This window comes from Hypomesus transpacificus, unplaced genomic scaffold (genome assembly GCF_021917145.1).
Source record: "Hypomesus transpacificus isolate Combined female unplaced genomic scaffold, fHypTra1 scaffold_27, whole genome shotgun sequence".
Taxonomy (NCBI): Eukaryota; Metazoa; Chordata; class Actinopteri; order Osmeriformes; family Osmeridae; genus Hypomesus; species Hypomesus transpacificus.
The window spans coordinates 1760909-1775087 of NW_025813796.1; the positions used below are offsets into that span (position 1 = coordinate 1760909).

At 52.7% G+C, this 14179-nt stretch overlaps 1 protein-coding gene across 4 annotated transcripts in view; it reads right to left on the reverse strand.

Moving 5' to 3' along the window:
• Positions 1–151: 151 nt before the first annotated feature.
• The window catches only part of shroom3 (shroom family member 3), a 36129-nt gene continuing 22101 nt past the window's right edge, over positions 152–14179 (reverse strand). For all 4 annotated transcript variants that reach the window (XM_047014748.1, XM_047014747.1, XM_047014751.1 and 1 more), the window contains 9 exons: positions 13193–13324; positions 9071–11053; positions 7547–8813; positions 6101–6177; positions 4879–5718; positions 4296–4706; positions 2855–2954; positions 2324–2608; positions 152–1689 (listed from right to left, as the gene is read on the reverse strand). In XM_047014748.1, coding sequence (XP_046870704.1) covers positions 1351–1689; positions 2324–2608; positions 2855–2954; positions 4296–4706; positions 4879–5718; positions 6101–6177; positions 7547–8813; positions 9071–11053; positions 13193–13324 — 5434 coding nt within the window. In that variant the 3' untranslated portion in view covers positions 152–1350. The remainder of the gene's footprint in view (positions 1690–2323; positions 2609–2854; positions 2955–4295; positions 4707–4878; positions 5719–6100; positions 6178–7546; positions 8814–9070; positions 11054–13192; positions 13325–14179) is intronic.

The following is a 14179-nucleotide window of genomic DNA, read 5'->3' on the forward strand; positions in this document are numbered from 1 at the left end:
TATGTGCTGCAGATATCAATCGTAAAGAGACAGTAGTAGAATGGTTGAGGCACATTCTGTGATCATGGTCAAGGTACATTCTGACTTGAGTTGTGCGGTTGCTCAGAAATCATTAAGATTACATTTAAAAACATCAAAACTACACTAAGACTCTTTTTAAAAAATAGATTTATTTTGCAAAATGAGGATCTGTTTTTATAATGCTCCTCTTTCTCCGCAGTGTCATAAAGCAAATATTGAATCTGGTTAAGAGGAAATTCACCAGTCAGATACAATTGTCAGACACCAGTATGTATAATTGCCCCTTTACTGATGAATTCATGAGGCGAATATGCCTGTGATCCATATATTTGTCTGGGAAAAATATGTTTTAAAAGTGCTCTCAACAGAATAATACAATTATACTTTTTGGGGGTAGGCATAAAACAGTGTAGGAAGCAGCCTGTTACGACAACAAACTCAACTCCACAGCAAGTTATAAACATATTTTTGTGTAATTTGTGCTTCAAAGTGTCTGTTTTCATTGACTTGCAAGAAAATAGTCATGTGAGCGATTTGTTGTTTTGCTTGGTGCTAGTGAGACAGCACAATCAGCAACCCCAATCTGTCCAATCAGGCTGAGGCAAAGTTTCCTTGCCTTCTCTCAAAGAAGCCAACATTCAAACATTTCATTTTTTTGTATGTTTATACTCTAAATAGTCAAAATGTTAAGAAGTTGGATCAATACATGCAGTCATGTACAGTATACTCAGTTCTCTTGGTACATAAATAATAAATGTTGTTGATGATAAAGCTTTCTTAGCTATTCTTTTAGTGCTGAAAGTAGAAATATTTTATGCTTCGTCTGGGATAATAATGAGTGAGTATGAAAGTTTGCTGCATCAAGCAATGGGTCCTAATCAGTAGTCAATTTGCAAAAAAAAAAATGTGCTAGGCTGTAGAAAAAATGGCAGTAGTAGTCTTTAAAATGGTATATGGTGAATAACATCTCACACATTTTTTTACACTTGCACAGTTAATAGTCTCTAAACTTGAAATATGCTCAAAATTAACACACTTCAACCGTGTTTCACTCACTGCTGGGACAAATTCATGCTGAGGTGAAATCGGAAACAGATATGTGAAGAGTAGTAAATACATAAATAGAGGCACATCTGAAATTCAGCACTCACGGGCCGCAGCCTGTGGAGATAACCTTTTGTGGTTGCCGTCTGTGTACAGTGAACAAGGCGACTTCCTTCATTTCAGGCTTCTCTATCCTAAGGTACATTTGTCTAAATAGCCTTGTAATCATGTAGGAGAGGTATCTTTCTCATCAAGTACTATCCCTTTCTGACTGCGACCAGTGGGTCAGAGTGATGTCACCGTGGTGGAACGGACTGTGAGGCTGGGGCCAGGGCCGGTGGCAGTGCTACATGGAGGGGGGATGTGGTGTTCTGGAGGGAGGCTTTCCGACAGCCTTTTCACTTGCTCCTCCCCCTGACGTATGAGCTCGTCCAGGTGGCGCTGGCGAATCAGGAGGGCCGGTTTCATGCGGACAAAGTGCTGGTAGTCTCGGAGCTGCGGCCCGCTCAGGTAGCCGCCCAGGATGTCCAGAACCACACGCTCTCTGCGGTCCAGGTTCTCCTTTAACTCTCGGGCGTCCTCTTGCTGACTGCATAGCTGTTGGCGCTTCTGCTGCAGGGACTCCTGGGAAACGGTGGACAGACAATGGGGGGAGAGGTAAGCACTGGACTGCTATGCTAATGCTAACATAGCCAGTCTATGAGCATTTGTGTATACCTGGCTCCCTCTGTTGGTGGCAATATAACATCATTTAAACTTATGTTTAAGCCTACATTGTGTAGAGACAGTAATTGGCACTCTTTTACCACATATGTCATAATACACCACTGTTTCATCTACAAGCAACTTCAGGTCATTGTACAGTACATTTCCATTCCATCCCTATGACTCACAACCTGGCAAGTGAACACTAGTTTATCCAAGTATGTCCTCCTAACGCTTACCCGGAGACCGATGTCCTTGCATCTAGAGATAGGAAAACCTGTTTACACGGGCCCTATCCACAGTGCTGTGGAGGAAGGAAGTGACTGACTTCCCCATGACTAACACTAACCAAGCACTTCTGTCATGACTGGAGAAGGTGCACCCAAGACACCACTACGAGCTCACCAGATAACGACCCCAAAATATTGAGCTTGATTGACTGAGAGCGACTGAATTCACTCTACAGCCTCTTCTTAACTGAATCGTCTGTCATGTATGAGAGGGGCACGTTTGAGTGTGCGTGTCCACGTATGCGTCTGTGCGCGCGCCTCACCCTCCCCTCCGAGCTGTCCTCGTTCTCCCCCTGTCGATCGAGCGCCGAGAGGGAGTTGTCGATGCGGGCGAGGCGCCCGCACAGAGACAGCAGCAGGTTGACTATCTTGTCCAGGTCCCCGATGAACATGCGGTACTTGTCACGTTGGTTGGGCTTGCAGCGCTCCTGGATCAGGGCGTCCATGTCACTGCCGAGGGTCCGGTAGCGCGCCTGCTCCTCGCTCAGTTCCTGCCTCTCGCCGCGCAGCACCGCCACGCTTAGTGCCAGCGCTTGCAACAGCTCCACCTACAGGGCCGGAGCACCATTATGAGCAGAATTACAGGTCCAGACACCACAGGCAGCAAAGGCTCTAGGGTACTAGATGGACGGCCACTATCCCGAATGAAACTGTTGCACTTTATGAAAATCAGTTTTCAGTTGATGAAATCTTCAGTCTTTCTGAAAACCCCCCCAAAAAACTCTGGAGAAATATTTTAAAGTCATGATGAAGGAAGGTGGAGATAGAGAGAGAGGACAAGAACAGGTGCGGACCTTCTTCTGGTTGAGGTCTGCCTCCTCCTCATCCAGGTCTGTCTCCATCTCTCGCTCCGGGACCGGCACCTGCCCAGCAGAGCAACCGCCATCTTGTTTCCTGTCAGACCACAAATATGAGACACACCCGTCGATCTCTGAGACACAACTAATGATCTCTGTCACAAAAGTACGCCCTGTTACAGGACACATTTGGAACAATAGGTAGTGTGAACTGGCGGAATGAAAAGAAACCATTTGTTACGGATGAACGTCATTTGTTTCCACTCGGGGGTATTGATTAGTCACTCACGTGCACATACTTAAGCACATTCACACGCAAACACAAATCACCACCCTACTATCAGGAATGTGCACAGACTTGTTTTGTTTCATGACTGGCCTATTTTGTGGGACAGGCAGAATGCTGAGAACTGCATTCCACAGGAGAATCAGGCCATACATAATCACACTCCGGCTAATCCCAAGACATAACAGAACCGTGGATCATCCACTGTTAGTCAACTGGATTTAGAACCTGTCACACCCCTACACCAATTTGGGCTTCTTGGTATCCCTAGAAACTACACAAACTCACAATACTCCTCTGGATTTGATTACAAAAAAGTGGTTTATCTCAAAAGTTTCTTGTATATGAGCATGTTATCAAGTATGAAATATTTATAACATTATACATTAGTTTAGGCCTGTGGTAAAGCAATGTCACAGGGAGCCTCATATAATCCCATAGAACTGCACCTGAACCAACCTAAAACCTTTAAACGAGACAATATATAAACAGCTATTTATACCTTCAGTTATAAATATTTAAAATACTTTAAAAAGTAGAAGAAAATTGAGACGTAACCGTGACATGCTATGTTTAATTATGCCAGTAGGTGGCGATGCTGCCAAAGGCTGATAAGCTGATTCTCACCGGTTCTCTTTATGTCTATGTGTATCTGCCTGTTTGTATTTCTAAAATAATTCTGTAGCAAACACAACATATTAGTGTCATGAAATCAAAACACACTCAGAGAAAACCAAATACACAACACTGGATTACTTTTGATGTTTGGAAATCTTTCCCCCCTTGGATTATAATCTTTTGATATTCAAAATTCACCATGAATAGAAAAATGGTAGGAGCTTATTATCAATTAAAACACAACATGGAGCTTTGTTGGGTTTATTTCAAAGTTTTGATAGAAACCACTTCACTGTTGTAATGATCTAAACACCAGAGGCATAGGAGGTTGAGATAACCAACAAGTGATATTATGGTCCATTATGTAGTTAGATTCAACAAAAGCTCTTTGTGTGTTCATTGACGTCTGATCTAATTTTAAAACTGATCATACAGTTCTGTAACACAAACTGAAAACCCTACATGTACTTATTCCCAGATTGCCTCAGCAGTAACCAGACGCCACCTTGGCTTGTCATGCCCCGCCTCACTCACCTGTCCTCCAACCAGCTGCTCCCCCTTCGTCGCCATGGCTCCCACCCGCCCGTGTGATTGGGGAAGATGTCCTCCATCAGGTCCAGGGTGTTCTTCCCCGCCCAGGCATCCAGGAGAGGGGAGAGGGAGCTGTCCCTGGACACCAGTTGCCTGGCCAGGGCCTCCACTCTCTGCTCCTCAGCAGACCTCTCTCTCCTGGACAGCAGCTGGGACTCCGGTCCCAGGCTTTCTTGGGCCTCGCAGGCCGCAGTGCTTGGGTCCTCCTGCTGGAGGCTGTTGGGGGCCTGGGGCTCTGGCTCTGGTGTAAGACTGCAAACCGGAGGGGCAGGTAAAGGGGGGGTGGGTGCTACGTGAGGAGATTGCACTGCCTCCTGATTTCTCTCTGAACCCAGGATATACCGGTCCTTGGAGCTGCATGGATAAAACACACAAACAGTAAAAGAAGGAGAGTGGAATGTCCGCCTGTTCAAATCCCAATCTCAAGTATATTTCCCTTTCAAAACACTTTCTCTGACAGATTCCACTTCGGTTTATTTTCAGACACTGAGCCCCAAGCGGCGTGGAGAGCCGTAGACCGACATACCTGAAGTTGTCCTGTCGCTCGTGCCACGCCTCTTCCTCCCAGACTGGCGGGGGAGGCGGGGCTATCTCAGCGGGTGGCGGCGGGGGGAAGTCCTCCGTGAGGTCAGTCTCTCTGAGCGGCGGCGGGGGAGGAGGCGGGGAGGGGGGCGGCGGCTCGTCAAAGAACACCTCGTCGTAGTCTTCCCCCGTGAAGGCGGGGGGAGAAGCCGCCCGGAGGCCGGACTCGGAGATCCGCAGGGAGGGGAGGCTCCTGGGGGCGTAGGGGTTCTGATCGGGTCGCCTGGAGGAGGCCTCGAAGGGAGGGCGAGGCCTCCTACTTCCCGTCCTGTGAGGTGGGGGTGGGGGTGGGGACGGGGGTGGGGTGGTCTTTGGCGGTGGGAGGGGGGCCTCGAGGCAGAAGTCCTTCAGCGTCTCCTCCGACGTGCTGGTGTCACTGGAGATCTGTCTGGTCAGATCTCCCCGTGACCCCCCTCGCCGTTCGCCTACCGGGCTGGCAGTGCTGCTTCTGGACTCTCCGCCCCTCTGGCTCTCTGGGCTGGTGGCGGCCGTGCTGTCCTGAGGCAAGCAGGGGAAGGCAATCGCATCGAGGTTAGCCTGGCTCAGCCTCTCGCTGGCCTGCCAGTCCAGGATGGCGGAGGTGCCGGGTGGGGAGAAGGGGCAGGGGAGGCCCACGGAGGCGGCCAGGCCCGAGGCGCTTTGAGCCCGCTGGCGGTCGGCGCTCCTCTGCCTCTCCCTCCTTATCACGGGGGTGTTGCTCTGAGACGGGCCCTGGTTGAGCATGTAGCGCTCCATGCGCTGCTGGGACATGGACGCGCACCCTTGCCTCTGGCCCTCCGCGGTCCTGGGACACACATAGCGAGTTGAACATTTAGCATTTGGAAATCGTTTCTGGCTTTTTTTGATGTCAGGGAGTTTTTGTGGCCAGCGATTCCAAAGAGCTGCTCTACAACACAATTCAAAAATAGCAGGGAGCAACAGGGAGCAATGTCAAGTTGACTACAACCACTGACCTATTAAGGAAGGCACCAGGGAAATATTGCCTTAAAAGTCAAGTCTCTTTTTCTAAAACGAAATTGAGTTCCCATCATGAAGGAAGTGTTTCGTGGAAAAAAGGAGAGATTAAGCTGGAATCTACCGGGAGTAACTAAAAGGAGAAAGCAATGCTTGATGATGCAGGGTGTTGATGAGGACGAGAGACGGAGAACTGGAGGAGAAATACATACCTGTCGGCTGAGAGGGCGACCAGTCCAGGCTCCGTGGAGAAGATCCCAAACATCTTAAGTTCTCCAGACAGGACGTCCTGGAACACAAAATTGCTGGAGCATTAGGGCTGGGGGGTGGGGCATCAAAACTAGGGGTCTGGTGTTTCAGAACGTTTCATCTCTCTTCAAAACCCAAAAATGTAAGAAAAACATTTTTCAACGTGGGTTTATTGTTCTGTGGGACATGTTGGCAGATGGTTCAGGTTAACAGAGAGGTATTGACTTCTATTCAAGGCCTATCGGAGATGAAGGTTATGACCCTGCACTGTGTATCAACAGACGGAATGAGCGTTCATATGCCCGGCCAGAATGACCTCGCCGGTCCCTTCATGATCATGAAGTTACCTCCAGCACTGAGAGATCTCTTTAGGGCTGAAATACCTCCACGGTGTGGTCATTGTGGCTGGGGTTTGGCGTCAGAGCTCGTGAATCACGGCATTATCTCCCCCTCCTGGTATGTGCTGTGAGAATGCCTGCGAGGCAGTCACAAGACCTCTCTGAGTGAGATCACCGAGTGCCCTATGCCCCTGTGTCAGCTGACTGCTCTTCTCATGGGAGCCGTTGGCCAACGTCGCCTGTGCTCGATCGGATGGAGTCACCTGCTACCTTCTGGAAACCCCCCGAGCCAAGGTGAAACGACCACCTCACTCAGAGTCCATTTTGAATCGAGACTCCCTTATTCCACCGCCCACACATCAATAAAACACCCTTGAAAATACCCAACTTTTCTAAAAGAGACAAATACCACGGCTGTATAGACGTCGGTGTTTGAAAGCCTCCAACAGAAGCCCCTCGCGAGATAACCGTTTCTTCATACCAGAGTGGTGAGGGAGCAGAGGCAAGCATTCCTATGTATGTCAGTGTTTATGTGAGAGTTCTAACTGTTCTTGGGAGGGGAGCGGCGAGGGGGGAGGATAAGTGCCTGTTTTGTCCCCCCACCAGCCCTTCCTGCTAGCAACAGTTATCTGCCGTTGAGTCCCATCAAGTTTATCACTCTGATCTGACAGCGCCCTGATTCCAGGGGAAGGCTCACTGGCACCACACAGGAAGTCCGAGGATTCGAGGTATTTCCTGTGGGACAGTGGGTGAAGGCTGCCTGCAGCCATCCATCCCTAAGTAGAGGCAAAAACGCTGACGGGGGTCAGGGGTCAACGCGAAGGTCCCCTCTGGACATACACTGTATTTACTGTACAATCTTACACCACAGACCACATACCTGATATGACACCAACAGTGTTCTATGCCCGCCAAATGACAAAGTCAACAATAAATGAGGCCTAAGGTGGCGTTTGCTCATTCCAGCTCTGTTTGGTTTTTCAAGGGACATTAAACGAGAGAAAGAGAGAGGTATATATAGAGCAAAGTCAAGTGTAGAGTGAAAATACACACTAGTAGAATCTGTGTTACCTGGTTGGAATGTTCTACAGACGGTGAGGAGCGGGATCTGTAGTGCTGGCGGGCCGGTCTCTCCTCCGAGCTTTCCAGCAGGTCCTCAGCGGAGGCTGACTTCCCTGAGCTGTGGGCTGGAGTTGACCGCACAAAGGGCGCATTGTGCTGCAAGGAAAGCCCCAGGCTCCGGAGAGGGCCTAAGGCCTGGCCTGAATCAGGTGCTTGAACTGAGGCCGGGCCAGAGGCTAAGGCTTGGATGTTTTGTCTAGAGGGGGCGGGGTCCAGATGGGCCTGTGGTCCGACGGAGCTCCTGCCAGGGTAGGAGAATCCCTGCAGGCCAGGGGGCAGGGTAGAGCAGAGGCGTTCTCCCCCGAAGAAGCTGTCTGAATCTGGCTCCTGAAGAGACATCAGACTGGCGGTGGAGGACAGGCTCCGGGTGTCGGCAGCAGCAGAGGAGGCCCCAGGCTGGAGGTAGGCGCTCCGGGGGCGATGGTGGCGTCCCTCGGGTCGCCAGCCTTTCTTCCTCTGCACGTAGTCGGCCAGAGCATCCTGCTGCAGCTGCCGTAGGTCCGGCCTCGACGCGCCAGCTTGGGGGTCCACGCTACGACTGGCCGCCATCTCAAACATCCTCCGGCGGTCGGCCACGCTGGTATCCGTGAACAGGAAGTGCTGCGCATCCCCTTTCCGGGAGGAGGCGGAGTTCTCTGCGTCCGATAGGCCCACCTCGTGCATGTTCTCCGGCTCGGAGTAGGAGCGCTTCTTCTGCTCCATGGTGAGCCGTTTGCGGCCCCCGATCCTGGAGGGGGGGCCTACCGGCGGGATGCTGGGGAGCTGTGGGGGACTGATGCCCCTCACCTCCGGGGTGATGGCGTGCCTCTCTTTGGGGGTGTGAGGGGAGGTGGCCGGCCCTTGCACTGGGGAGGTGGTGTGGGTTTGGGCCAGGACTAATGGTGGGACTGAGACGGCAGGCTTAGGGCTGGTCTTGGGGCCTCTCCTCTCCAGGGATAAATGCTTGGCGGGAACCGGCGGGGGGTGGTTGCTGGATGAGACGGAGACATGGAGGTCCCTGCGTCGGAAGGAAGTGGAGCGGAGCACCTTGGACTGGGCGTCCCGGTACGAGCGGTTGTAGGACGTGTCGTGGATGGAGCCGAGGAGGTCCTGAAGCCCCTCCTTCCAGGGGAACTCCTCCCTCCATGGCAGCTCCGCCCCCCGGATGTTCTCATCCCCCCCCAGCTGGAAAGTGCTCTTGCTCCTCTGCAGTGCTAAACCCACATCCGGAATGCTCCTGCGAACGACACAGGTCAAATGACAACCAGAAATAAAATGGTATTTGAACCGCAATGTTTTGTTCTTGTTTTTATCATCAGTGACCTATGCACTTTGTAAAGCTCTCTCTTGGAAGTCGCTTTGGATAAAAGCGTCTGCTAAATTAATACATGTAAATGTAAATGCAATTTGAAATCTCACTTTTGCCTCAAAGCTGAAAAACACAGGTGGAAAAAACAGCAAACAAGACATATCTCTTGGGGCGCTTTCGTGTACCTGTGCTGGGGTTGGTCGGTGCTTCCTCGCCGCTGGGTCACGTGATCCTCCTGGGCGGCGATGCCGGACGCGTACGAGCTGGAGCTGAGTGATCTGTAGGCGCCGCCGGGGCTGTTGCTCCTCTCCAGCATGAGCCGCAGGTCCTCCGTGCTAGATAGGGCACTCCTGTGGCGCTCGTGAGGCTGGGTCGGCCTCGGGGGCCCCAGGTTGCTGTGGCTGGCGCTGTGGCTGGCGCTGTGGCTGCGCTGCTTGCCCTGCTCGCGACGCTCGAAGCGGTTGACCTTTTCCAGGACGGAGAGGCTCCGGGCGGCCTGGCCGCTCCCCTGGCTGCTGGAGCTCTCGGGGCTGGCACAGCGCTGCACTTCCGCCAGGGCGTTCTCAAGACGGGTCAGAGGGTGCTCCTTCGGCTGCTGGAAAATGCCCGAGTCGCTGGGGTGTCGGAGGTGGGCGCTGTCCTGGATGGGGGGGACGCCGCCGCCGCCGCCGCCCCCTCGGGGGGCCTGAGCCACCTGCCCCTGAGCCACCCTGCTACCGGGCATGGGCGCCGGCTCTGGGTGGGCACTGGGAGGAACGGGGTGTCTGAGCTGGGCTTCCTCCCTGGCGTGAACATGGGGCTCCAGCTTCTCTGGACTCTGGCAGTACCTGGGCTTCTCTGCCCTGGGCTGGACAGGGGTGTAGGGGTCCCTCCTCTCCTGGCCTATGGACTGGGCAGAGCAGGGCCTGTAGCCCTGGCCTTGTGCTGGACCCTCGTGGTTCTGTCTAGGGAATGGCGTCTGGCTGTCTGCCCCTCCTGGCCTCAAGTGAGACCTGTAGAGAGCGCACTTGGTCTGGGACTCGTCGATGGCTTGCTGGGCCGGAGGTCTGGGCTGGGGGAAGTCGTGCAGCTGGCTGGAGTGGGAGTGGGAGTGGGAGTAAGGGGGAGGAGGGATGCTTTGGTATCCGTTCTCCAGAGCCACCTCGTCCATGCTGACCCCCAGCGGCCCCTGATGGTGCTGCCCTCTCTCCTTGGCCAGAGCCGGGTACACACTACTGGAGCTGGGACACGAGGTGGGCATCTGGGCAAAGTGGGGCTCGGGCAGGGGCACGGGGTAGATGCCCGTGGGCAGCATGAAGCGGCCGGACTGGACGGCGGGCTGGGAAGGGAAGCCCCCCTGTTTGGGCTTGGTGGTGGGGCTGCTTTCGGGGCTCTTCTCGATGACGGTGTGGAGCTGGCCCTCGGCTCCGTACGAGCCCTTCCCAGAAGCCACGGAGCCGCTGGAGTGGTGCCAGGAGCCCTTCTGCAGGGCCCTCTGGGACCTCGCCTGCTCCAGGCTGGACCACGAGTTGGGCCTCTCGTGATTCCTTATGGCCGCGTAGCTGTCGCTGCGCGTGGGCGGGGCCGGCGCCCCCTTCAGGCTCTCGTAGGAGCTACGGCTGGAGGCCTGGCCCCAGATGGGCCCCACGCTGTGGCGGTTGGAGGCGGGGTTGCCCCCGCCCGCGCTACTTCCGCCGCTGCTGCCGCTGCTACTGCTGCTGCCCCGGTGGTTGGCTCGGGATGCTCCGCCCCCTCCTCTGGCTTCGCTGTTGCGCAGCAACGCGGCAGAGGCGGAGCTGACCTCGTGCTCCTGGGACACGCCCTGCTGGGGGTCGTAGACGGTGCGCACGTAGCGGATGTCCGCCTGCTGCATGCCCTCGGCTCCGCCCCCGGCGCCGCCCCTCTGCGGCACCGTCTCCATGGAGTAGGAGCGCTCCTTGCTGAAGGAAGGGGCCGCCGCCAGGTACTCTGGGATGCTGGAGCTGGTGGAGAAGGAGCTGTAGGCTGAGTCCCGTTTGCTGTGCAGGTGGTCGATGCTGTTGGACGACTTGGAGGTGGAGAGCTGGTGGCAGGAGCTATAGGCCGGGTGGGGGTGGTCCAGACTCTCCATACTGCCTCTTGAGCTGTACTGGTCGGGACTCTTCCTCAGGTAACCCGTCTCGTAGCTGGACAGATCTGTGGTGGATGTGCTATGGGCGCACGGCAGAGGAGAGAACATCAGCTAGCCAATCTTGCTCCAATTGGACACAGAGCAAATACACTCATGTGTACATGTTGTAATCACAAAGCAAGGTAGTACACTGCCGGTATCAGGGACAAGTTGAACAGAAATGGGCACTGTCACTATGGGAAATAGACTTTAACCAAAGAAGTAGATACAAATCTATAATATTTAACCATTCGATGAGGTAATGGTTTCGTTTGCTGAGAAAGCAATGGTGTTTGCTGAAGGTTTGCAATTTCGTCTTCACAGGCTGTTAGGACCTTGAAAGACACTTCACAGGAAGTTCCACGATCAGTTTTAAACAAGAATCTGGAAACAAAGACTTCACTTCAAAAGCAAACACTTTTCACATCTCACATCTCACTTCAAAGAGATCGATTGATAGGTTCAATGATAGTCCAATGACTGCTGGACCATAAACCAGCACCATAAAACTAAGCCGACAGTGAGAACATCTACAGTGTGTCAAAGTTAGTCAATGAAACCATTATAAAATAATAGGGAACTACCATTAAATTGGGCAACTTTACATATCAAGGGGGCCGGCATGAGTTCTGTGTCATGATAAGCCGACTTTGGACACTGGTAGGAAGTGCACATAACTAAAGGCCGTCCTGCCTGTCTGCCTGCCTGTCTGCCTGCCTGTCTGCCTGGCTGTCTGCCTGTCTGTCTTCCTGCCTGTCTTCCTGCCTGTCTTCCTTCCTGCCTGTCTGTCTGCCTGTCTTCCAGCCTGTCTTCCTGCCTGTCTGTCTATCTGTCTTCCTGCTTGTCTTCCTGCCTATCTTCCTGCCTGTCTTCCTGCCTGTCTTCCTGCCTGTCTTCCAGCCTGTTTTCCTGCCTGTCTTCCTGTCTGTTTTCCTGTCTGTCTTCCTGCCTGTCTTCCTGTCTTCCTGTCTGCCTGCCTGTCTTCCTGTCTTCCTGTCTGTCTGCCTGCCAGCCCCATGTCTCCTTCTGAAAGTCTGACAACACAGGCGGGACAGCTGGGCCAGCTGGGCCCTGGGCCATCTGTCCTTGTATGGATATGTAGGTGCAGCAGGGACGGTGGCAGGGAGTGTGTGTGTGTTTTAATACTTGAGTGTGTCAGTGCGTGTGGGGGAGAAGATGAGGTGGAGAGAGGTATGTGTGCATGCGTGCGTTCGCGGGCCTCCATATGTTCGTGTGTGTGTGTGTGTGTCTACGCCTCAGTGTGTTTGTGTGTGGGTGTGTGTGTGGTAGTTAGGGGAATGGTTGGGGCCTGCTGGTATTTCTGCCGCAGTAATTAATGTTGCGACGTCACAGGCTTGCGATCAGCACAATCGCTCTTATGGCGTGGCTCCCTCAACCGTGCTGAACTCAATTACTGCTCCTACTCTAGAAAAGGGGCCGCAATGTGCCCCCCACCCTTCCCTCCCTCCTTCCCTCCCTCTTTCTCTTTCTCTCTGAAGAACAGCCAAGGATGCCACGACATCGGACGGCCAAGAGATACACTCAGACGGGAGGGGGAGGGGGGTCGTCATGGGAACCACAGTGCTGAGAGGGTGTCAATAGGAATGGCCCTCCGTGGAGGACTGCATCGGTGACTGATCACTTTGACTCTGATGTGCATGGACATCCGCTCGACATTTGCATAAAACTGGGCTGAGAGTAAATGACCAAATATTGACAAGTGCTATGTTCTTGTGGTAGGTGATCTCTGTATCTCTGTGAAGTCAAGGTCAGGGTCAGGCAGTCCAGCTCTCGGCATCTACACATATGGGAGCAGAAAGAGAGAGAGAGACAGAGAGAGAGAGAGAGAGAGAGAGAGAGAGAGAGAGAGAGAGAGAGAGAGAGAGAGAGAGAGAGAGAGAGAGAGAGAGAGAGAGAGAGAGAAAGAGAGGTGGGGAGGGAGAGAGAGACAGAGAGAGAGAAACAGAGAGAGAGACAGAGAGAGAGAGAGAGAGAGAGAGAGAGAGAGAGAGAGAGAGAGAAAGAGAGAGAAAGAGAGAGAAAGAAGAGAGGAGAGAGAGAGAGAGAGAGAGAGAGAGAGAGAGAGAGAGAGAGAGAGAGAGACAGAAAAAGACAGAAAAAGACAGAAAAAGAGAGACAGAGAAAAAGAGAAAAAGAGAGAGAGAGATTTGTAACTGACCTGGAATGATAGGCCTGGTGCCAGGGCGCGCCCATGCTGCCCTGGGAGATCTGCGTCATGCCGGTCTCTGTCTGGCCCTCGCCAAGCTTGGTGGAGTGCCACGAGTGAGGTCTGGATGTGGGCTCGCTCCGTCTGGGTGGAGAGGGGGTTGGGGGCCAGTGGGGGGTGGGAGTGAGGGGGATACAGGGTTAACCAGGAGTCTCATAAACATGGGGCAACTCTGCCCTAGAATAATGGCTTGTTTTCTCAGGAACACTGTGAAGGAACTGTGACATCATCAATCATTCCGATTGGTTTTGTGAGTTGAAAGCCCGGTCTTTATAAAAGTTTCAGGCAGACCTGGCGAAGGTGGCTTTTGTGCAAAAAAAGGTGACAATAATCTTTTTGCTAGAAAAACCCTTGTATCCCTAGTTCACACTATGGGTAAATATCACGACCCTCCCATACCAACAAGCAATATTGCAAAGAAATGGATGCATAAAAACTTACTTTAAACAGACCCAATTGAGTAACTGTCATCAGAGTGGCCTAGATATAACATTGGATATCAAAATACAAGTGAACACATGGCCAAATATATTCAGTCCCGGCTGGTGGTTTTAACACTGGGAAGAAGCCCCCAGGGAATCCACTGGGTAAAAAAAGCCACATCTGAATTGAGTTAGTCACATTAGATCCAATTGTAATGCTTCATAGACTTTGTGACAACATGCAACTGATTCATGATGCCTGTGAACGCAGCTCTTGCAATCTGGGAGACCATCAGCCAGTTCGCTTTTTTAAAAACACATGAAGTGGCTGCATTGTTGAACTCCCAATCCCCCCCCCCCCCCCCCCCCCCCCCCCCCCCCCCCCCCCCCCCCCACTCCCCCTCCCCCACATCACAGACTTCCACAGCCTACAGCTGGCTGGCTGTTTTTTACACAGCACCAGACTCTTACCTCAACTGTCTATATTCCAGAAAGCAACACAACACACACACAAAAA